Source organism: Aphelocoma coerulescens, chromosome 6, assembly GCF_041296385.1.
Source record: "Aphelocoma coerulescens isolate FSJ_1873_10779 chromosome 6, UR_Acoe_1.0, whole genome shotgun sequence".
Classification (NCBI taxonomy): Eukaryota; Metazoa; Chordata; class Aves; order Passeriformes; family Corvidae; genus Aphelocoma; species Aphelocoma coerulescens.
Window position 1 is genome coordinate 30,308,175 of NC_091020.1, and position 25,483 is coordinate 30,333,657.

Sequence of the window (25,483 nt, forward strand, 5' to 3'; positions counted from 1 at the left end):
CAGATGACAGTTCACATATTCAGAAGAGCATAAAAACACAGAAAAGCATTTCTATTAGTAGCACATATGACCAAGACAGGTCTGCTAAGCTAACAAATACATTTATGGATTTAACAGCTGTTATGTACAGACAGCAGTGCACAAAATGCAGCAGTCACATTCCCCCTCCTGGATCATTCGTTAAGCCAAGCATGGAAGATGAAAAATGAACTCAACAAGGCACCGAGAAATGGCTTCTCCACACCTCTATCCCAGAGCCACCCACTTGGGGCTGCACTGCACAACTCTGAGGCACAGAGTAGCCAGGTAGGTGTTCCCTTGGCTGCTGCTGGTCTCACTGGGAGCAAGTGCTAATGATTTCTGGAAATTCACCCACTGGCTTTGCTGAACTCTCGAGGGTGTTCAACCCACACTCTGTGCTGTAGAAATGGGGCTACACCACCATTGTTTGCAGTGCAGGGATTTGTGTGGATAAAAAGCCTCTGAGCGGGGAGGAAGGAAAGGTCAGAGACACCTGGGTTATTTGTCAAAGCTGGCATCAGCCTATGAACACTAAAAGCACTTGTCTGTATTCAAAAGCTTTGTACTGGTGTTGAAAACATGCAGGCAAATCCTTAGATTAGCTGGAATGCACCAGCAGAGAACATGGCAAACACTGGGAATGCTCAGCCTGAACAAGTGGCAGATTGAGGTGTTCCACCTTAACCGTGCTGGGAGGGCAGACAGAGAGCCTGAGAGCACAGGCTTGTGCCTCCTGCACCGTGCATGCCAGAGCCTGAGCCTCCCAGAGCCTGAGCCTCCCAGAGCCTGTCAGCCCAGTGCCTGTGGGCTCAGAGCCGGGCAGGCTCAGGGATGGCAGCCACATTGCATTGCCCATCCTTAGTAGGGCCTTACACATCAGTATGGATGCACTGTCCACACCCACAGAGCCCAAACTGGGCAGCTGCTGAAATCCCTGGTGCTGGAAGGTCCTACACACACTGCACTGGCTTGTCCAGAGTCTTTTCTTCCTCCCTTTTACTTTTTTTCCTTTAAATTTTCATGCTCATTTATAACGAACAGTCTTCCATACTGGCAAGGCAGCACCCTTGATAGGAAAAAGTAGAATCAACTGGAGGCCATAGAAAGAAATTCAGCTACAGGATCCATCTGCCATGAACTGCCCTTTATTGTGACAGTCTTTGTCCTAAAGAAAATGACAAAGAAGAAAGAGGTCAGCCCACTCAACAATTAGAACATGGGGTGGGGACTGCACCAGCTCCCACCTGATGGGGAGAGAGTAAATGAACAGCTTAAAACCAAGAAAATAATCACAGAAACAACAGTTGCTGCACTTTCCATTTCAGGAAGAATTTACTCAGCTTGCAGCGCTGGATACGGCAAATGAAATTCCATGTTCAAGCTTTAATTATAAGAATTGTCTCTAACATTAGAACTTTGGTATAAGTTAATTAATGCAGAAATTGGCACTAATAGATACAGTTTCAGACTCATTTGATTATCATCAGAAGCTAGTGATTTCAAAAGGAAAATAATGCTTATTTTATGCAGAAGTTGCCAATCATTCCAGAAAAATACAGGGCGGGGTATTTTGAATGTTACAGCAAATTAAACTTTTTAAAGCAGTGTAACCAGAAGAGGGTTATTTTAGAAAGTGCTACTTTTGAAAAGCTGATTGCCCAACACTGCAAAAATGGTCAAAGCCATAAATGCCAAGTTCATTTTTATTTCACTTTGGAGGTAACTATCTTTCAAATCCCAACAGCTGGACTATTTAATACAATCTGGTGAATCAAAGTATAATTCTCCACTGGGCTCACAGTGGGGAGTCTGCATTAGTGTATGGCAGCATTCCAACAACTGATGCACAGCCAAACGCTCTGAAGTCTGTTTCATTTATAACAAAAATGGATAAAATGGCAATCATATTTACCACCTTCAAAGGACAGAAAAATGAAAGATGTCGATATAAAGTAGTTTAATGGAGAAAACCGGTGATTAAATCAGTGTTTGCAGCATAAAAATAAGAATTACTATCTGACTTTGTTGTACTAGTATTGCCTTCTTCAAATCCTTTACACTGGTGCAGCACCAGCCTGACAATGCTGCTGTTACAGCTGAGGCATTGTTAAAAATTATTAACCCTATTTATCAGGTATTCACAGCTTACTTTCAACAGTTTGTCAAGAGCAGAATGTTTCAGTGTGAAGAATGAATATAATTTTGGTGCTCCTTTTCAAAAAACAGCATCTACTTCTACAGATAAAGCTGGGAAAAGCAGTGAGTAAAGACAGTTTGCCACAGTTCTGAACAACTCAATTTTGTCCAGCCAAGGTATCTGCATTTAGTTCTATGCAAAGCTCTTCCCTCATTAAGATTGTTAATACTGTTATCAATATTCTTGTTATTTGTGCAACTATATATTAAACCAGACATTGAGACCCTAGTTCTATTGTACTCATTCACACACAGTTGTTAAGTCTGCATATATTTTTATAACTAAACACAAAAAAATCTGCACTGTGAAATTTAGATTTAGATGATGAATGCATTTGAGATTAATTCTATGGGATATGCAGTGTTCCATGTTGTTATGTCAAAGTATCAGAAGGAATCTGTTCTGTGTATATAGTTACAGAACCTACAGAACGTGCAAATACTAAAGGATTACTAAAGTCTGTGAACTAGCACTGCTGTGACCTTTGCATAAAATTTACAGTAGGAGTAAAAAGGACAAACTAAGGATCAGCTTGTCAACTGAGATTTGGATTTTCTTTGTTTCCTCTGGTAATACTAGAATCTTGGCATTATTTAACCTGGGTTGGTGCTCTATTCATGAAATCATTGTAAAATCATTGTAATATGCATCCATTAGAAAACAGAATTTTATGTCAATATTCACCGAGAACAAAAGCAAAAATGGCAGATGTGTCTATTATTTCAGAATTCTTGATAAGGCAGGAGAATAAGCCAGAGAAGACCACAGGCTAATATTGAGCAACAGTAAAAAATACACCAATTCCAAGTTTTGAAAGTCTCAAATGAACAAAAAATTCCATCACACTACTACCAGTATTTGTCCAACAGAGATTACAGGGAATATAAACAGTGACACTGGTGAATTAGCCCTTTGCTCCCTTCTCTGATAGTACCAGTGCTACCTGCAACACCAGACATCTGTGAAGGATGTGCAAGAAACCTTCTCCATTTCAGAATGCCCCTGCTAAATCCAGCTGAGTACAAAGGTGGTCAACGTAGCAGCCAGCAGAACAGAACTGCAGACAATCTTTAGCATGGAAATTGTTCCCATTTTCAGGTACTTTTTTTGAAAAAGCCCAAAAAATCAGAAAATTTACTTAAATGAAGAATCTGGGAGAGCTTCTGCCTGCACTGAGAAGGCACACAAAGAGTACAAGCTAAGAAAAATCTATCAGTAGCTTTTAAAACAATTAAAACTGAGGAGACCTCCAACTTCCAGAACATCCCATTATTTTCTTCATCTGTTGTTCAAACCAAATTACCCATGTTCAAGCTGCACTGGAAAACCTTTGCAGTTCAGCCCAGCTGAGGCTGAGCTGCTCCCTGCAGAGCTGGTGGATGATTTGGGGTACTAAGATTACAGCCGGGAGAGGGAGGACAAATCCTTTAATTGTATAAAATCATCAGATTAACACTAACCCTCTCTGTAGTGCACTCTGTCAGCAGAGAACTCTGCACCCCAGAAACACAATGTTTACAAAGTGCTGAAAAAAACCCCACCAAACAACCAAAAACCCAGGGGCAGAGCCAGACACACCTTTCCCTTCTGTGCCTACACACTGCAGGGGGTTACGGGAACTCTCTTTGCTCCCAAGGAATATAAATTGTCACCTCTTCTAAGCAGTTGTCACAGAATTACACTCATGCTGGGTTAAACACTGGGGAAGAGATCTGCAGAGGAAGTTACCTGCACACTGAGGTAAGGCCTCAGTTTGCCTACAGGACACACATTACTGATGTCTCCCCCTTAAGCACCACCTCAGCAAAATTTCACACATTCTGAACCACCTCCTTAATGGCTCCAGACACACAAGAACCTCTTGCACTGAAATGACACCTCACCTAGAGGTTCTAAACTCAGGTTTTCTGTAGCAAGCTGTACATTAAAATCTAGGTGAAGAAAAGAGAATAAACCCTGCCCTGCAAGAAACACCTGGTAATTATGAGACATGCAGTCCTCCCCTGTGATGGGAAATGTTTGCTACCTGCTGCAAACAGATGAAGAAGTCACACCTTGGTCAGATTTCAAGGAATTGCAAATGATGAGGGAGCTGCATCCTTTAACCTCAGGTATGAAGAAGGAGAAGAGGATTTCTCATGTAGGGTATGCAGTCCAGGCAGGGCACTGTTCAGTTAGCAGGGGCTACTTTAGGGAATGGAGTGGTGGAACAGGAGCAGAGTATGGAGGGAAACAGCCCCTGCTGCAGAGCAGATTTCAGGGTAATTCACTGAACCAGCTCTTGTGCCCCCCCAGGACACCCAAAAAGATTGGACCACATCCCGTGGTTTAGCTTCACTCATCCAATGAATCCAGGGATACAGGATGCACTAAGAACACTCCAGAATACCAATCAAAGCATAGCAAATGCAGAGAACAGTGAGATTTGCTTCAGAAGTGCTCTGCTGATCCAAACTAAGCTGCTTCCAGGGAAGCTCAGAGAAAACTGCCCTAACTACAGAGCCCACTTGTCAGACTTGCTGGCCAAATGAACTTCCCTCTGCTACCTGCTTCCAACAGTGCTTTCACACCTTGGAGTCTGGAGGCTGTTTCTGCCACCCTCTGCTGCAAACAGCACCCAGGAGAGAAAAGGAAAGCAATTGCACTGCAACGTGGCATGGGGCCTGCAGGTTGTCCCTGCTCCTCCTGCCAGCCTGGCCAAACAAGAGCAGGAGAGCCCCAGCACCTTCTCTCTTGCTGGAAAACCATCCCTAAGGATGAGTGTTGCCCATCGAGCAGGTTTACACCAGTGGCTCAGTGCAAGGAAGCCCTGCAGCACGAAGGACTCTGGCCCACTACATTTGTTTTAATGCTTTAAACGGGTAAATTGAAGTGAAATGTGTCTTTCAGGATGTCACTGAATAGGCAAGCTAAGAAATAAATTGAGCTTCACATATGCTTTTATAACACATAACAACTGTGACTGTCAACACAAGATCCTTTTCACTGTCAATTCACCACGCATTCTGTGAGACCTTGGGGCCTGCAATTATTTCATTTCCTTTCTTGTAAATGCAATTTCCACTTAGTTCGGTGGAACAAAGGTACACAAAAGGTGGCAGGAGTTGCTTGTATTTTCTGGTTTGTTCAAAATAGTAGAAATCCACGAACTACAAACACATTTTTCAGGAACAACCTCACCCTTCTGTCAGGGTAGGAGTTCAAGAAAATGCAAAGGTATTATTCAATAAAATTGACTGTTGAACATATCTTCATCTTTCTGATTAAATTAAAATGATCACCTTTCCTCTAAGGATACTTACATGAAATAAAAGGGGAAAATACTTATGAATGAAAAAGGCATTCTGCTTTTAAGTCTTAGTAGGAATTAAACACAACTGTAGAGCACAAAAGGAAATTGGGCTCTTCATCCACTCAAAAATAAAGGATGGAAGTACCTGCGTAAGAGTGAAGTATCAGTTCATAAAAATAGATGCAAACTGAATATTCAGCTCATTTGTCATGACTTGCTCCTCTGAAAAAAGCAATGGAGACTTGCTAGAATTGCTACTGGTGGTATTTTCTAATGGACAGAGCGGGAAATCAGAGGTTTAATTAGCCGTAAGTACAATATTGTGCCAATCTTATTTGTCTCATCTATTTCCTTTTCTTGAAGTGACAAACTGACAAGCAATCTGGCAAGGGAACCGAAGCAAGTGCACAGCCTAATTCCAAAAGGAGCCTGGTATGGTTGGAGAACAAACCAATCCTCCAGGGAATCTGAAATAAATATTGCTGAAGTAAGTTTAACTCTGATGCTGGTTTTAGGTCTTCAATCTGCTGTGATGAAAGATTCTGCTGCCCATCTGTGCAATGCAGCACTAATTTTTTTTTTCTTAATCATGACATTTCAAGGTAATTCAAATTTTTTGCCAACAAATTTTTGAGTAATAATCAGGACTTGTTTTGGTTCAACAGAAACTGCCCTGCACACCAGCATATAGACCAAGATGACTCACATGATTGTATTTTTGAAAATATTTGCCAGAACTACTTTTAATCAAGACTTAACAATGTAACTATCATCCCTCTTCTCTTCAGGATATGGAATAAACCCTCAACCTTGTTATTTTTTTGAAATCTCTTGAGGTTTTTTTTTTTTGGACTGAGAAGTGAGAAGAGGAACTTTTTTTTAAGAACGTCCACAGGTTTTGGGGGAAAGAACTTCATTACAGAGAATTTAACTTCTCCTTTCACATGAGACTGAAAATTAATTGAGGAGTCAGTGGTAAACAGCTGCAGACTGCACATTTATTGTGTTAACCAAAATTGATATTAAATCACTTTCAAAACACACCAGCTAAACACATCTTGTTCTACAATATATCTATAAATCCATATTCTACTTACTGTAAAGTAGGCTTGGAGCCCATAGCACCCTTAGGCTGGTTGGGGACAGGACCTGAGTTGGGTACTTTGGAAGTGAATTCTGTCTCCACATCCTTCTTGTTCAACGCTGCTTGTGGGGCACTGGCTCCCGAACCCAGCACAGGCAGAGACTTTGATTCTGATGTGGCCAAGATTCCAGTGGGACCTAGAATCCAAAGAAAGTTTAATGCTTCCGTTATCCAGATTGGTCTAGAAACAACACAAGAGCAGAGCAGAACTCTAACTAAGTGCAGAAATCAAAATGGAATTTTAATGAACAGCATCCAGTGCAAGAGAGTATCAAAATACCACATTTGCAGCTTCTGCTCTCCCCACCAAGATTTGCCTTTTTCTTGTACCACAGGCAGCACTTGCTGGGTTGATCCTCCTGCCTTCTGGGGTGGTAAGTCCTGCTGCCCACACAGCCCTAACCAGGCACAACTTTGGTGCTCTCCCAACCTGATGGCTGAAAAGCCTGTTCTCGGTAGTAATGAGGAGTCAGTGAACTGTCTGCAAAGTCCAAGATAAAACTCTGCAGTGACATTCAAACCAGCCCCACCTGCATGTACTATGGCATGGACCTACACTTGCACAGGCTGTGTTTGTAACCAAGCAGAATGTCAACAGTTTCTTACAGAAGATTACAGTAAAGCACAGCATAAAAACTGCAGACCCCTGGTCTGCAGAGAAGATTAATTCAAACCACCAGTCCCAAATCTCATTTCTCTGGCTAGCATTACTTTCAAGAGTATTTTCACAGTAGATTTGAGCAATATCTCCAGCAGTAACATCTGAGCTCCAGGCTGGAAAGAGGAACCTGAGTATATGTGTCTGTGTGTGCAGAAAATCCTGACAGAAGCATCTCCTGGAGAAAATGGGATCAAAAGCCACAGGTGAGACAGGGAAGGGAGTCACGGTAGAAGAAGGTGGAGTTCTCCATAATGGCTGCAATGGCAATGGTCTGGAACAGAATGTAAAGCTTCAAGAGTCACTTAATGCAGGGAGAGGAAGAGGACTCCCAAGGAGCCCAGCACTTACTGCCACTGTCCTGGTCAGTGGTCACTTTCCGGCGTCGCAGGACTCGTTCCAGCTCTGTTTCACCACTGTCTGTTTCAAGGGACTTCAAGCTTCGGGAACTGGTGGATTTATTCAGCGTTTCCTAGAGCAAGAAACAGGCATGAGAAGCTCTCTGAGGACAGATGATGCCTTGCCAAGCAGCTCACATGCACAACTTTCAGAATCTTTCACACTGCAGTTCTAGAGCAGCGTGCCAAGCTCTTCCATAGGTACAACAGGAGCATCTGGGATCAGCTCACCACCCCACCCTTACTTGGGTTTAAAGTGGGGATAAACCACACTTACTACACATTAGTGGGGTGATAGCAGGCATAAGAGGGATGCTCTGGATCACTAATAAACAAATTCTGATGTTCGCAAGGAGCTGCCAACTCTGTCCATCTTAACATTTAAAGGATCTTAAAAAACTGCCAGCGAGTTATCATGCACATAATTAACCTCTGTTAGCAAAAAGCCAAAGATCCATCTGTTACTGCTCCAGTGGGTTTTCTATTTCAGCATGGTCCTGTGTTGCTGCACCCTGGTGTGTACATGTGTCTGCAAAAGTCAGTATTTATCAGCTACAACTGCAACAGATTATATCCTATAGTGTACCTGGTCTGCCATAAACCTGACCCTATGTCTACACACTTCAAGGTTTCTCTTTTGCACAGAATTGGATCTCAAGTTGAAAAAGTTTTTTATACATACAGAACAGAAATAAATGCTATTACTGCCTTATGCCAAGGCTAGCATGTAGAATCAGTGAAGCTGCAGGTCCAGGAGCATTTTTCTTAAAGTGGGAGGAAAAGAGGCTTTAAGCAAAGCCTGAAACCTAACCAACTTGCCTACAGGAATTTAAACATGCATTTAGTGCATACTGCATGCATTTCCCAACCCACAACAGTCAGTTACTGAATCAGAACCCACTTGATTGTAAAACTCACCCAAAATGTTTATAATGCAACTGAAAATTTGGTACCCATATACTATTTCATTCTCTTTTTGAGTCTTCCCAGAAATCTTGTTTATTCAGTCTTCCAAAACATGTCAGACTCAAATAGCATTTTTCCAGACCATAGATAACATTCTATTGACATCTTTTGTTGATGAGCACATAACTTCTGAGCAGAAATAGCCAACGACAAAAGAAAATAGCACTTCCAGTGGCACAAGCTGTGCTACTTTCAAGAGCCCTGCAAAGTAACTTAATTCTTCACTCTTGCCTAAAAGTTGAAATATTTTCTTTCAAAACCATTGGAAATTTACTGAGCAGGTTATTCATTAGTAGTATGCTCCAGATCTGTACAAATGTACATGTACAAAAGCAACTTAAAAAAGGGAGCCACTCAAACTCTGGAATTTGCACAACATAAATGTGGTTTGTTTGTAACAATTATATGGAGGTCTACACAAAATGCATAATTAGCATAGGAACAACAAATGTTTACTCCATCACATTCCACCCCCATGTTTGTTGTCTGACTGTGCATAATCACTGCTCTCAAGAATAGACTGGAGCTGCATTTTATACAGTTTGTCTTGCACTGCAAATACCCTGAAAGGCTCAAAAGCAACGAGCCCAACACCGAAGTGCAGTGCCTGCAGGTTCCTCTCTGCTCCCTCTGAAGTGCATAATCAAGTCTCCCCTGGTGCCAGTGACACAGTGCTGAAGAAATAAAACAGCTATTAGAGAACGAAAGGACCTTGGGCAGGATGGCTCTGTCCAACCCTCACTGGTCCAAGCAGCACACCACATCCCACTATTCCTGTAATTATGGAATTCTGATTAAAGCACAGTCTCAGAGTTCCATTTCGTTCCTTTCCTATTTAGCGCCACATTTAATTACGTGTCCCTCTAATTAGAGCTCAGCATTAAGGTCTGGTGACTCTCTAGATCATTTCTTCCCTTCTTCCCTTGCTTTCACATGATTGGAGAACAGCAACTTTAACACATCACTGGTGCCCCACTGGTGATTTTAAATCACAGCAAAGGCTATGGCTACACTCTGCTGTACTGCCTTGCATCCCCCAAAACACCACTGAACTGGATTTTACAAGAGCTGTTTACCCACAGGATGATGAGAATGATTAGCTTCACCTCCTGCAGAGTGGAAGTGAAGTATTTTGCTTCAATACTGGCAGAATTTCACCCGATGTGCCAAAATGACACTTGAGAAGCTTCAGGGTTTACAGAAGTCAGGGAGCAAGAACTGCAGCTCCTTCTGACTGATACAATTTTAGCTCTGGTGCAAAAGAAGCAACTGGTTAAAAACAAACAATGCAACACTTGAGTAAAGGACACAACAGGAGCAAACTTAGCACATTGCTCTCAGCTGAACCAAACATGCCTCATGTTTTTATTTTGTGAGAAGTGGTTATGTGGATAGCTATTCAGAATCAATTTTTTCTACATATAAATCCAGACAGACCATAGCTACTGCTTTATTTGGACTTCACCTATGCTAAGAAATTTGGTGCCACAGGAAAGAGGGCAGCAGTTGATGAGGAGAACTCTACATTCACTATATGTGCAGTCCAGGGGCTTTACTTTGGACTAGATACAGATACTCAGCTGCCTCTCCCTCCCTAAGCATCCCCACTGTGAGTATTTGGAAAGTTTCCAAAGGATCTAGGGCAGACACACACCATAAAATCCCTTCTAGTGGCAGAAGCACATAAACCCAGAGCAGAGTGCAAAAACAAATTCTCCTAGCAAGACCAAAACCATCCTTAAGTCAAATCAAAGGTAGAACTGGGGGATTTGCCCTAAAACTGCTCTAAGGCTTCAAACCAAAATGCAGAAGTTCCACATTTTGCACAGAAGGCCCTGTCAGCTCAATGAGAAGAAAATGGAATATAATATACAAGTTTTCTTACCAGAATCCCTTTTAGTTCTTTCATTGCACTTTCAGAGGGCTTTGGTGTTTCTGGCTGTAAACAAACACAACACATGGATTTGGTCAAAAGCCACAAGAAACAGCCCAGAACAGACTCTGCACCTGCAGACAGACCTCACACAGGGGCTGCTGCACAGGCCTGGGGTGTGTGCCTTTCCTCTGCCCCCTCCTCCCGTGGGCACAGGGATAACATTCCATCTATTTCCTTACTCAGACGAAGAGAAGAGCCTCAGCTCTTGGCACTGTGAATCACAGACTATACATAAAGATTATGCTTTTGTGAAGGAGGTAAGCAATGCTCTATAGTAGCCACATTCAGGGACTAGGTGTAAGTGCTGCATAAAAGAAAAAAAAAGTGCTATCACAGCCTACTTGTTGATCATCTCCTTTAACCACTCCAGGTATTCTCTCTGTGCTTTTTGCTTCTTAGCAGCTGTTTGTTTACAGGCTTCTTTTCTGTGTCCAAGAAACTGGCCTTTATTTACTTACAGCTGCCTTCTTTTTTTTTCTGTTCTTCAGGTATATGCTCCTCTAATTCATTTTATCCAAAATCAAGCCAAGTAAATGAGGGGAGGAAAATGTATTCATGTGAATATTCAACAGAAGAGTTTATTTTCAGTGTAAATTACTGTACTTAGCTAAAATTATTGGTCTGCTACTTATTCCAAACCTTTGTTTTAGGCCTGCTTGACTGGTTGACTGGTCTCAGGTGAACTCCCTTTTTAATCCTGTCCATCATTTCTTCCACAGCTTGCCTCTTCAGATCTGTAACTTCTTCACCTGCTAGGAAAGTCAAAGAGCAGATCACATTTCAGATAGGAACTGCAGAAAAATGGTACAAAGTAAAAAAAACATGTTCTCATTCTGGATACAGTGACCTTTGCCATCAGCTCAGCTGTCCCAGGCTCCTAAAGATTAAAATGCCAACCTACACTGCGATCCTGACTCTGCAAAATGCCAAACTGCAGAAGCTTGGACAGAAGCAGACCCACATCCTGAAAAACATAAAGCTCCTGGAACTGTTTGGGAATTGCAAAAGCTCAGTGCTCTAGGTTGAAGCACCAGGGACTGAAAGAACAGAGTTTTGCTTCCTCTGTGGCTCAGCAGGAATTCACAGCTCCACTGACACAGGACAAGCTGCAAATGCCCCATGACAGTGATTCCCAATTATGTCTCCCATTTCAAGTGGGTTTGAGAACCTGGCTGGAACAACACACCAACACCTCAGACTGAGCTAAACTCACCCCTTGAAAAAACACTGCATCAAGTTAAAGGGAAAAACTGAAATACCATGAAATGAAAATGGGTGCTTTTTCAAGAGATTTGGTATGAGGACTTTAAAATATTCAGCTGACATGATTCTGTGATGAACCTAAACAATACCTGTTAACTTATCAGCATTCTGGATGACAAAACAAAAGACCCTTAACATACTAAAAAGGGGAGGGGGGAAGAGCACTTAAAGCAAACACATAGAGAAATAGGGTTGATGCTATTCAAAGCTGCAACCTTGTACCTTATATAACAGGAATTTTAAAAAGACTTCTGCTCTCTCACTTGTCAGGGTACTATTGATGATTCATAGAAATGTGGTTTCTGTATTCTAAGCCGATTTAATGTCAGGCTTTAATTTCACAAACAGGCTGCTTCAAATATAAAAGCATAATTGGTGGAATGGGATAGAAATCACTCATCTTAAGTCCTTAACAGGGGTCAAAATAAGCCTCAAGTTTGATATAATAACTAGATCAAGATAGAACTTTCTCCCTTTTTTATTTTTATTTTAAGAACAGCTCAACTATTAAGAGAAAAAGCAGTTTATATGTGATTGAAGAAAGGTCAGAACTGTTAGTTTGCTAATAAACAATGAAAGAATGGGGAGTAGAGAACTTAAGAGTGAATTTCATAGTATTTCCTGCAATCACTGTTTGCGACAGTCTCAACAAAAAGGTGTAATCAAAACATCTAGGATGCTTCAGGGTAAGGAACCCTGATAAATCAAGGCACCATAATTGGACTTCTACCAAAAGGTAAGATTGACTCTTCATCAGAGGTCTCAGTACAAGGTCACTTCTCTAACTATTTTATCCACACCAAGAACCTTATTTCTCTCAGACTGGTAACCAGTTCCCAGAAATTCCCCCAGGGACCTGCCCAAGTCACTCCATTTCTCAGTTCCTCACCTGAAAAATGGGAGGAGTAATACTTTCCTTCCCCCACTTCCTGCCTGTTGGTTCCATGCAACAATCCAGCCTGACTTACATACCATTAGTCTGCTAACAGCAGGCGTTTTTTTTAACAGTTATATCCTATAATTTCAGCCAGGTTCCCTTCTTTGTTTAAGTGGCAGCAAATGAGTTAAGCAATTCACTACAAACAAACTCCTGCTGTTTCAGAAGGAAGAGAGAAACAGCAAGAAAACCCCTGGTTATTTAACTGGCAATGCCTGTCTAACTAGCTCTGACTCTTCAGGCACTCACAGTCATTTTTAAGTCTGTACTTAACTCCTGTTCTCAACCTACTAAGTTTCCAGCTTCCATTAACAACAATAAAATGCAATTTCAGCTGTTACTTTGCATGCAGAGCCACCTTAGTGTAAGACTGTTTTGTTTTAGGTTTTCAGTGTTATTAAAGGATTAGAACTACAGTCAACTCTGAGTGGTAATTTCACAAGATATGAATTGAGGGATGAAAACTGAAATATTTAACAAACAAGCTCTGTGGAGAGACTCTGGACAGAAGAAATTGCCATGTGGAAATTTGGAAATTTCCCTGTATTATGCTGAATTTAACCTGCTCTTTTTAACGCTCATAGGTTTGGTCTTCTGCCTCTTCCAAATAACCTGTGGAAGCACAAAGCCCTGCACATGCTGCAGCTCAAGCAGGTAGATTAGAACTTTTCTCCAGTTACAGCAAGTGCTAGATCTTCCCTTGAGGTTTTTGACCTGCAGCCTCAAAGACTGCTCATACTGAAATCCTTTTGGAAAAAGTAAATTGGATGCTGATGATCAGTTCAGTTGTGGAGGCAGAGATGGCCATGAGGGCCACGCAAATCTACTTGGGATCTCAAGGAAATCTGCAGTAGAATACAACAGAATGTTTCAGTTGGAAGGGCCCTGCAGTGACCATCTGCTCTGACAGCCTGACCCCTTTGGGGCTACCCAAAAGTAAGAGCACGTTCTTAAAGGACTTAAACACCTACAGACTTGGGGCACCAACCACCTCTCTGGGAAGTTTGTTCCAGTATTTGACCATTCTCACCATAAATAAATGCTTCCTTATGTCCAGTCTAAGCATTCCTTGATGCAGTTTTAAACCACTCCCCTGTGTCCTGTCACTGGATCCCAGGGAGAAGAGCTCAGCACCTCCCTCTCCCTGTCCCACCCTCAGGAGCTGTAGGGAGCAATAAAGTCCCTCCTCAGCCTCCTCTTCTCCAAAGCAGACAAGCCCAGAGTCCTCAGCCACTCCTCACAGGAATACCAAAGCTATAGTACTGAAGATACCACTTCCCATCTTGGTGCACATATTCCTGGGCTGCAATCCCATTTCTGGACTGCAAGGCAGAGGAATGTGCTGGGACACGGACAGCTGTAGTTAATGCTGACAATTAAAAGCATCTGAATCACCACCTTTATCCACAGCTCCTTTCCACCAGCTTTTCCTGCAGTACCAGTGGACAACCCACATGGCTTGAGAAGGGATGAGCCATACCTGACTCCTGCTGAGGAGGTTTCTCCTTCTTGCTCACGTTGGTGTTGGAGTGAGATCTCTTGCGAATCATTGACATGAGAGACCTTGGGGGGAAAAGGAAACAGAGATTGTCATTCTGTCCTGGATCAGCCTGAACACAACACACCACCAGCTTGCTTATACCTGATTATACAGCCACTTACAAAAGACTCATTTAATGGTTCTTGAATGCAGATGCACTGAATTACCCCCCACAATGCCTCCCATCAAAATGCACCAGAGAAATTTATTTCTTTTTAACAGACATTAGGCACAAATCAAAACACTCCAGATTTGAATATTAAAAGCCAGGGTCTCATTGTGACACATGACAAATGGAAGCTGCTCCAGCATAATAAACAGAAAGGAGAGCTGTAGATGTTGAAGTATTGTTCTCCAGAGGACACTTAAATATGGTGATCAGTATCTCCTCACCATCTCCAGGTTTGTAATCTTCTTACAGTGTCAAATAATTACCCCCTCGCTATAGTCACAACGTAAACCTCCACACCAGTAAATGATTCATCTCCAAGAACAAGTACAAGCTCCTGTGCACATCTGATGTGTCAGTAAGGCCAGTCACTCCCTACTGAACATCATTCCTTACACAGCAGAGTGACATCCCTGCCATCAAGGGTCAAAACTCTGTCCCAGAAAAAAACAGCACCCAGTGCTTATGCCCTGAAACAACTTCTATACACACACGTCATAGTGCATGAGGAAGATGTCTGACTTTCCTACTACAGGGCTTAAAATTAATACTTTTACCTATTCCAAACAGTAAAGGGCATAAATTTAAACAAAAAATCCCACAACACCCCTACACAGTTAATTCATGCTATCCCATCAGTGAGAAAGAAGCAAGCAGGCCAAATGAGTTAATGGACATAAAAGAAGCAAAAGGCCAAACAGAATCTTCCTGAACATGTTGAGTTTCTAAAAACAATGCAAGATGAACAAAGGGATGAATTCTCCCTGCTAATCTATCTATTCATACATTTAACACAGTAGTTTACAAGACTCCTGGATGTCACTTCTAATACAGAAGGTTGCAAACTGTCATCAAAGTCCATTTATTCTTAAAACTAAGCAGACAACATAAAGAGATTAGCTGGGTTTCTGAAATTAACTAAGCATCCTTTAGTATTTACTTAATTCATTTGGGTCTAATGTCTGATACATCATAGACTGCTTATGCTCTTTCATAGTCCTTTGCAGAAATCAGGCCAAATTTTGGTAATTTTGCCCAAAACTGCTTGATGACTGGGTGGTGATTTTCTTTCTTTTTTTTTTTTTTCCTCTCCTTTTTAACTTATGAAAGTAATTGTGGGAACTCAATGGAGTCTGCATTTTCATCATCAGTATCTGACATGAAGGGACACACAATAATCTAACATATCCTTTGGTTCAAAGGAGTTTTCTTGGCAATAGAAAGCATTTCACAGGTCTGTAATTACAGCTATCAGGTGAATAGAAAAAAAAATAATCTCCTAAATTTAGAGGAGACAGGTATCCCTCCTCCTCCAAAGTCACAGTCTAGACAATTTATTGGGCTTGGCAAGGCAGACACTGTTCAAAATTGGTCAGGGTGTTAAGTCTGGGGGCAGGTGGGGCCCTGAGCGTGTGCTGCTGCTCGGGAGCCCCAGACAGGTGGAGAAAGCCTTTTTTCCTTTAAAAACACTCTTCCTGCTTGGATGCCAGCTGATGTAAGGAATTCTGCTTCTGCAGAGCAGCACTGGGTGTGAGCACTCACCGAATGGGGTTGGGGGGAGGAGGAGGAGGGAGAGGCGGGGGCGGTGGTGGCGGCGGGGGCGGAGCAGGATTTTCAGACTGCTGGACTCGCTTCTGAAGTTCATCAACTGCACAAGAGCAATGAAAGAAACCACAGTGAGTTCTTGGGCTCTCTCATCTCCTCTAAAAACCAGCTTTGATGGTTTAAGAAAAAAACCCTACTAATTAACTAAAGAACAAACAAGACTAAACCACACAACTGTTGGAAGTCCATTTTTTGGCATTTTCTACCAAGAGCAATGCAGGATTCCCATGAAACCAATTACCTCCAACCTGAGTTACTACTGAAACTGAAACTTTGCCTCATACAGGATTCTTCATATAAAATGATAGAGCAGAGAAAACTTTATCCATTTCTGCAATGCTCTATTTGAGGTTGTATTTGAGAATGAACTAACAAGAGATGACAGAAATTGGCAATTTCAGCCTCCAGACCTATCTCTGTCTTACTGATGGTGTGGGCTTTCCCCATAAAAATGGTCAAAATTGGGTGGTGACAGAATGGATTTTTTCCTCTCCTGTTTTCATGTCAGACCTAAAATGTGGAAATTACTTTTCTGCACTTGAAATGCTGTCAAATGTAATTAACTGGGGAAGGGCAGAAACAGAGGGAAAAAAGTCTTGGATTTCTTTTAGTTACAAAAATCCTTAGCAATTGTTCTGTGTACAGTAGGTTATGGCAGAAGTAAGAATATGATTTCCAAAGTGGACATGGTTCTTTGTTCTTGCAATGACAGATTTGAATTAAAATCACAGTGGTTTACACTTACTTTTAAATATGTAAACAAATTAAAAATCAACTGAGTGCCTTTAAATTCCAGGTACCATCTTTTGTGTCTTTCACACAGAGAGCCATTTCCATATGTTTATCCACCTGTAAGACTCAGGGCAACCTAACACCAGGATTTTTGTTCCTTACAGAAGTTTTACAAGGTTCTTTCTTCACACACATTTTGGACACAGCTGTTCTGCAGTTAAGGCAGTTGCTGTACTTTGTCTAGTGAAGCACAGGTCTGGATCACAGCTACACAAAAGCTTCTGGGGTCTCAAATGTAACACATATAATTCCATTAGATGTGCACCAACCACCCCACACACACACTTTACCCCTAAAATGGAAGTTATTACACAATTTTACCTGAGTGCTTTAGGTCTCTAGCTTTTTCTTCTGCATGCTGACACTTCAGCTCCAGTTCTTTTTTATCTTCTTCCAAAAGTTCTAGTTGCTGTTTAAGGCGACTAATCTCCTTATGCAGTGATTGATTCTCTAGCTGCTCTTCTAATTCTTTGATCTGCAGTTGGCAAACAAGAGCATTCACCACAATAAAAGGCTTTTTCTGTCCCTCCTGTTGGCAAATAACCCACTAAGAACAGTTAGGCCTGAAAACATCATGTTATAGTATAGGAGTGAAGCACAAGTCCCAGAAAAAGGAAATTTTTTTAATGAGAGCTGCAAAGATTCTTCTGAGAGATGTCAGAATTTTCTGTTATGACCCCAACTTGCTTTATCTCTTCTTTAAAATATGTCTTTAGCTCCAAACTGGTTAAGCTCTACATTGTTCCCTTTCTTTTTATAGAGTTTTTATCACATAATTAGAATTTAATTTCAGAACATTTCCTCATTTGAAGCACGAGAACATTGACATTTTTGTTCTCTTACTGCTTCCACTGACAGGCTCATTATTTAAACTCCCTTGTCTCGAATCATGCAGATGCCAGTGGAATATTATGGAATGGAATATTATGGATTCAGAGGCAGCATTCAGATGCAGAGTAGCAGTAACTTCACAGCTCCCTAAATATATACATTTTGCTCTAGACTTCAAAGTAGCCAAAGATGCAGAGGTTTTCTGTGAACTGGCAATTATTCTTCCAAAATACTCATTTGGAGTCATTTGAGATTACACAGTCTCAGTATTGCTGCATGGATGAAAGGACAGGAATTGTTTCCTATCCCTAGCATTGCTCTATTACCAGAGTTTTAGGAACAGGCCTCAGGGCTAAAGGAAAGCTCATTTTCAGGCTTTCCTGGGAAGCAATGGTGATTTCTCCCAGTTAAGAGCTTGATCTAGTCCAGTTTCAGAGAATACATTTGTTTATATCCTCTCACCCCACTTTGCAGATTCACCTTACCCTTCCCTGCTCCAGTATGTCTGGCTTTCCCCCATCCATTTGTTCAGCAAGACCCAGACCACTTGTGCACTGCCTACCTCTCACCTCATGTTCTTCCTTGCTTATCCCCCCAAGACACCCTTTGTATTACTCAATGTCCAAAACATTCTCCTGTCATCTCTTCACTTAATGGAACCTGACTTACTGCTTGTAATTGCACTTTACTGGCACCCAGAATAAAATACTTACCTAAACCAGCGCCTTCGGGCACAAGAGCTCTGTACTCATGTCTGAACAGTGACCCAGAAGAAGGGAATCACAACTCTCTCTGAAATTTAGTTCTTAAACTCCAAGCTCTTACAGGGGATATGATCTCAAGTAATTCCGAATGTAATAAAGACATATCACTCCTTAAATTCGGGAGGTTTTCAAAGACTTCTGCATGAGATTAAAAGAAATTCTGTTTTACCTTTTGCTGGTGTTGAAGCCTCTCTTCTTCTAATGTGTGGGTTAGCTTAGCATTGTCATCCAAAGCCTTCAAAAGCTGTTGATCAGGAGCAGAATTTTGCAGAAGCAACTGACTCTGCCTTTTCATCTTGTTTTGTTCAATAAACATCTGCCAAAACAAGCCCACCCCCGACAAAAACAACAGTCAGGCACAGTCTAATACTAAAATGGCAATTGGAAAGAAAATGAGATATTAGCATTGTGTTAATGTGGTAGGAATAGTGAGGAAGAAGCTGAGAAGGAAGGGGAAAGGAAGTTTGAGAGTAAAATTCACGAGAGCTAAGCTCACACTGAAAGGAACCAGGTATTTGCTGAGAACCACCCACTGCTACACCTCAATTACCCACATGTTGGCAGCATTCAGAATTTAAACACACCTGTGAATTCTGTTTCCTGGAAATGGGAACAATCTGAGCCCCATTCTGGGAGCTCTGCAAAGATTAAAAGAACTCTAGGTGGAAGATAAAGTATCTATGAATTCACAGGCTATCTCCTCAAACACCTCTGCAAGCCTTGGCATAAAGCCCACTTATTTGAGGGTTAGCTGGATATGTGAATGATGGAAATTCATTTCTTCAGGAAATGAATTTCAGTCCATGTCTGTGTAATCAGTGTATGTACTTGCCCTGGGAAAAGGCTTTTCAGGGCAATTTCAGCCTTTTAGTTCTGATCCTTGGGTTCCTTCCTCTTCCCAAGTTATATTTTTGATGTGGCAAATGAATACACTGGGGGGAGGTGGGCAAAAATCAAAAGGTCTAGAGACCTGACATTGACAAAAAAATCACACACTTCTCTAGGCTTCACTTAAGAGGTGCAGAAGCTGTCAGCATATGCAGTTTCCCTACGAGATCTGTTCCTCCCAGACTGTTTAGGAACTAGGAAAAAAAAAGATTGCTTCCCGACAAAAAAAATCCTGGTGTATTTATTCTGCACCTTGACATCTCTTTCAGGTAGAGGTTTGCCCCCAGGCAACACGGGCTTCCACTCGACAAACTCAGCTGTGCCTGTTCTCAGAGCAGAAACAGGGACTGGGTCATGCTGAGGTTTCACATGAGTGTGCACAGGTCAGCAGAGCCACTTATGGCAGGAGAGCAGAGAACAGCCTGAGAATGCAGGCACTCCCTCGGACTGCAAAAACACTGCTGTGTTTTGCTGTTGAGCTCAGCAAAAGCAAGGAGATATTTTAAGAATAAAGTATTAGAAATATACAAAAGTTCCATGATGTCTTTTCAGATTCCCATCCTGTTTATTCACAAACCAAAACTACGGATACAACAAGCACATGGTTTTTTTCCCGTCTGGTGCTACTGCACTGCCCTGTGATTTATTTCTTTTAATACACTTGGATATTCAACAGATATGAGCTGATGCAGGTTTGTGGCAAGCATTCTTTGCACAGACACTTCAGCTGAGCCTTCCTAGCAAGCAGCTCCCAGTGTAGCTGTGCAGACAGAGCGACAAGGCCACTGACCGTGCTGAACTTTTAACTCCCCTCACAGCCTGCCTGACCCTGCGTGCCAGGAGGAGTCAATTGATGCAGCCCTAATGCCAATAAAACCTGCAATGAACACTCCACTGGGCAAAGCTGTGCCATGGGGGCAGGCAGCAAAGGACTGGAAGCATTTGATGGAGAGGAAATGATGAACGTAGGCGCTGGTGCTACACTTTGTTATAAAACAAACAGGAACAAACTGCTGACAATGCAAAGTCAAATGTGCACTGGACATCAGCTCTCTGTCCCCACATTCTGCCAGTCAAACCCATTTATGCTTATGTTACCTTATACTAGTAGGGCTGTGGCAAAACCAGTTCAAAGGCAAGAGAATTTCAGAATCAAAGCTACCCACAACAATCCATAAAGGTTTGCCTTTGTATTGCAACAAATTCATTTAACACTTTATATTCTTAAAAGAAACAGCATCTTTGACCATCATATTGAGAAAGGCCTCTAAGTCACTGCAAAACAACTCAATACTGACTCAAAGTCTTCTGTGTTCCTGTTAAGTCACTCACAGAAGTTATTTAACCCTGACAGAAACAACCTCTCTCCAGAAGCCAACTTCAGCAAACATCACAGTTTACCCACTGTGAACTTTCAAAGCAAAGTGAAAACCTGGATTTTTTTTTTTGGAATCTGAAAAATAGTTTAACGTGACCAATTCCAGATTTTTATTCACCAAGTTTCTGCCACTAAACCCAACCAGAGTTGTTCCAGCCTGAGGGAGCAAAAAGCCGCCAAAACAAGAAGAAATCAAGTACAGCAACTTGATTTCTTCAACTTGAGCAGATACTTCACCAAGTGCAGAAAATTCATATTCACTTTGTTTCATGTTCTTCTGCAACAAAATGATAAAAATCCTTTTGAAGATCTGGATGAAAACTTTTTCCCTCAGAAGCTTTCACATCAAGTCCTGCATTTTCAATCAGCTTTATAAATTGCTTTCATGATATTGCAAGTATGTTCCTGCTCACAAATATGAAAGTGTCTTCAACACCACAAAAAAAAGTTTTGATTATAAGGTAATGCTGCAATCAACACATGGGAACCAAATTCTCATGGGGAGTCCCATCCATCCCAGAAGTTACTTACACAATTTCTCTAAGTGCCAACATATTCTAAGTGGAAGGGACAAAGCTAGACAGGACAGTCTTGTCAAGCAAGATGGTGGTACTGATTCAAAGTTTTTGAGAGGCTGCTCTGTGTGTTTGACACAGGACAAAAAAGACCCTTAAAAATTAATTCTAATTTAAAATTTAAAAAATCAATTCCTGGTTCAGCAGGGCAGAAACCTGACTGTCTGCACAACCCTGAATATTAATTAAAGTGACTGCTGAAAGGGCAAAACAGCTACTAACAAGATTATTTGGACTAGGTGGAATTTAACCAATTGATGGATTAGTTCCGACTTCGCCACCTGCTAGACAATTATCTGCAGAGCATCCCAATCAATGCTGGAAACACAAGTCAATAGTGCAGGAATCTACTGAAAACCACACCTGCAGCTAAAGGCACGTCACAAAGAAAAACTATTTGCTTACACATATCAGTCTGATTTTTTAAATCTCCCAGCGTTGTGCAAACCAGTTATGTATTTTTCTCTCCCTGAGTTTACAAAGAGAAGCTTCAAAATACAGGAAATCTGGGAGCTGGCCACTTTCCATCAGCAGAGTTTTCACAAGAACTGGGGAGGTGGGAAAAAGGGGGTGAAAATAATAGAAGTTTTTCCCTTGACCTCAGTGAGGCCATACCTCATTCTCAGCCCCTTGCTCCAGCCCCTACCCAACAGAGCGTTCACTGCAGCTGTTTTTTGTTTACAGCAGGACTGAAAAAGGAATTCTTCCTCATTAAAAAAGTTAGAAAGCAACTCCATTAGTGTCAAGTCCCTGGGAACACCGATCCTCGTTCAAACAAGGCTCAGGATAAAACTGGGTGCTTTCCAACCAACCCTTCTCCCAGGAGCAAAACAATGATAAAGGAAATTCTTTAATATCCATGTGTGGCTACACTTCCATCTATACATCCTTTGGGCATTTGCTGTGAGCAATAACTTTTTTGTCTTAGTTACAGTTTGAAGGGATAAAAATGTCCCAATACAGCAAGTGTTGTTCTAGTAGGGTAATCAATAGTTGCATAAAGTAAAATAAAAATCAGTGGCATGCTGTCCTCTATAAATAGAATAACAAAAAGGTAAATAGCAAGGCAGAGTCCAACTTGGGAAGTGTCAAACAGAAAAGAGAAGATCACTCAACTGAGCAGCTGGTCCTTATTTCAATCCTCAGCAGCACCGCCCCATCCCCTCCACAACCTACAGAGGAATTAGTGAGTCATCCTCACAGAGGGGGAACCATTTACATTGGTCACAGTTTGCAGGAGCTGATGCCTTTGGCATTATGTGTACCCTGAAGCCTTACAATCTTGTGTTCAGACCTCAAATAAGACCCAAGGAGGTAGGATCAAGGTACTTGTATCTTCCCAAAAGAACAGGCTATTTGAAGGATTTTCTGTGATGGGGATGACACAGTGATCATGTCTGATTATGGCCTGACAGGGCACTAAGTGGCTCTAAATTCAGGATTACAATACAACTCCAGGTATGGTTTTTAGTTCAATGGCTATTCAGGGAAAAAAAAAAAAAAAATATATATATATATACACACTCCTTTAGAGGAGTCAAAGTCTAATCTAGTTGGATTTTGAAATGGCTACAGAAAAGTGAGCAGTGTGACCATGAAAAAGGACATATGCATACTATGGACAGCCAACAGTCACTCATGTAGATGATTCGTAATATTTCAGACCAATAAAGATACAACACAGTTGGTTTTAGTTACCTGGCTAATTGCCAGACAGCTTCTGAAGTGACTGTTTTTAAAGAGCTACAAGCTGCAGCACTAGGAAGTTTTGTGGCTCAGAAGAAGAGGTCTAATTCACTCAGAATGGGAGAACTGGAGTAGATGAGTTAAGCCTCTTTTTTGTCCATCATTTGCTTCTCACCACAGAGATGCTTGGAGCCTGTACTTTTGAGTGTGAGCAAACTGAATTCCCATCAACAATGTGACTTCCTTAAAAATGAAACATTATTTACTTTACCAGCCTGTTGTGTAAAAGGGTTTCTCAAACTACAGCACTCATTCTTTACTTATGAGGCATAACTGCCCAAAATACAGGGGAAAAAATAATCTCTATTGTTATTTATTTATTTCTTCATTTCCTGAAGCTTTCTTTCTGTCTTGGTAGAAACCAAGACAACCAATACTAATACATTCTATAATGCTCACAGCCTTACAGCATTTAGACACCATCTAATAGATTCAGAAGTAGATCATACACCTCATGAAAAAAGAGGAAACATCTTCACTTCCCCCCCCCATAGATTAATTGCCTGAACAAAAAGAGATGGGGGGGAAAGAGAAAGAGACCAAAGAGTTTCCTAGAGCCTACATCTCTTACCATTCCCCAAGCCTCTTCCTGGGAAAAAGCTTGATGAAACATATTAGCATTAAATTGTGCTTCAAAAGTGGTAACATCCAGGCTCAGGAGAATTCAAGTACTAACTACTTATCATGTCTCTTTAATTATTAAATCCAGTTCAGTCAGCTGGACTGAAAATTAAGTACTTTCAGATACCAGTTGCTGTTGAACTACCCTTGGCAAAGCACAGAGTGTGGCACTTGTAAGCAAGGAGTTGCTTCTCAGTGCTGGTTTTGCAGCATCCACTCACAAATGTAACATGTTAATGCAAAAGTCCTCACAAATTAACCCTAAAGGTCACAAATGTATCCAAGGAAGAGTTCTTTGGGAGCTCATGCCATCAAGATAACTGAACTCATTGCATGCAACCTCATGAGTAGTGCAGACATTTGCTAAGAGTGACAATGATTTTCCTAAAGTTCACAGCCACCTTTTATCTTTCAATATGGGAAGACTGAGTCGCAGAGTAAGTAAAGTCAGCTGTGCATTGGCCCAGGTATGGGATGCAGGTATTTTGAGAAAAAACAAGTTAAATGCAAACATTTTGTTGTGCAAGTTACTTAGAAGCACAAACAGCTGTAGGATGGTGTAAGCAATGAGCACGGGACAGAAAGTCAATGGAAAGATGAACGATGGCACATTAGAGATTCACTGAATTGTTTTAATCCATCTGGATCATAGTTCCTTTGAATGCAGCCTTTCAACTTCTCAACTGCAAACTGTTTTACAGGTTACCACAAACACTTGAGAACCATTTTCTTTTCCCAGTTGTGCATTCTGAGCAAAAGCCTGCGCTAGCCTCAGAAGTGAAAGGAACCCCAACAAACTGCTCAGCAGTTTGACACTTCATTTCTATTTGTCCAAGATACAGAGGACAGGAAAAAACCATCTCAATGTCAACTTTGAGAGCACACTGCTTCTTCTCCATGAGGTTTCCAGAGAACTTCTGGTGCAAGGATTACCTCTACACCAGCATACACAAATAATAAACTGTTCACTTGTGCTGGTTTTGGCTGGAAGAGTAGATTTTTTTCATGGTAGCTGGTTTGGAGCTGTGTTTTGGATTTGTGCTGAAAACACCATTGATAATAGAAATATATTTTCATTATTGCTGAGCAGTGCCTACATAAAGTCAAGGCCTTTTCTGCTCCTCACCCAGCCCACCAGTGAGTGATCCAGGGGTGCACAAGGAGCTGGGAGGGAACACAGCCAGGACAGCTGACCCCAACTGACCACAGGGATAGTCCAGGCCACATGGCATCATGCTCTGCATGTAAAGCTGTGGGAAGAAGAAGGAAGAGGGGGACATTCAGAGTGATGGTGTTTGTTTTCTCAAGTGGCTGTTGTACCCAGTGGAGCCCAGCTTTCCTGGAGAAGGCTGAGCCCATGGGAAGCACTGAATTAATTTCTTGTTTTGCCTTGCTTTTGTGTGCAGCTTTAGCTTTACTTAGGAAACTGTCTTTATCCCAACCCATGAGTTTTCACATTTTAACTTCCAATTCTCTCCCCCATCCTATCAGGGGAAGGTGAGCAAGTCACTGTGTGGGGCTGAGTTGCCCAGCTAGGCTTAAACCACAACATCGCTTTACAAAATACTGCTGCAAGGCAGGATGTATGTTTAATAAACCACTTATGCAAGATTATTTTGTTAAACTCATGAGATTTTTACATCACTAAGAGTTTCAATTTGCTTCTCACACCGTGTTCTCCTGCTCTTGGCTTGCTTTGGCTGCATGTATTGTATTTTGCTCATCTTTGTGGGAGAGTGCTTTTCAGGGCTACCTCTACATT

At 41.6% G+C, this 25,483-nt stretch overlaps 1 protein-coding gene across 4 annotated transcripts in view; it reads right to left on the reverse strand.

Annotated features, from left to right (window-relative positions):
* Window positions 1–25,483, reverse strand: part of SHTN1 (shootin 1) — a 54,813-nt gene that overhangs the window by 1,548 nt on the left and 27,782 nt on the right. For 3 of the 4 annotated variants that reach the window (XM_069020116.1, XM_069020118.1, XM_069020119.1), the window contains 8 exons: window positions 18,683–18,829; window positions 17,240–17,393; window positions 16,064–16,169; window positions 14,293–14,375; window positions 11,252–11,364; window positions 10,562–10,615; window positions 7,664–7,784; window positions 6,608–6,791 (listed from right to left, as the gene is read on the reverse strand). In XM_069020116.1, coding sequence (XP_068876217.1) covers window positions 6,608–6,791; window positions 7,664–7,784; window positions 10,562–10,615; window positions 11,252–11,364; window positions 14,293–14,375; window positions 16,064–16,169; window positions 17,240–17,393; window positions 18,683–18,829 — 962 coding nt within the window. The remainder of the gene's footprint in view (window positions 1–6,607; window positions 6,792–7,663; window positions 7,785–10,561; window positions 10,616–11,251; window positions 11,365–14,292; window positions 14,376–16,063; window positions 16,170–17,239; window positions 17,394–18,682; window positions 18,830–25,483) is intronic. The other variant, XM_069020117.1, reaches the window with a different exon arrangement.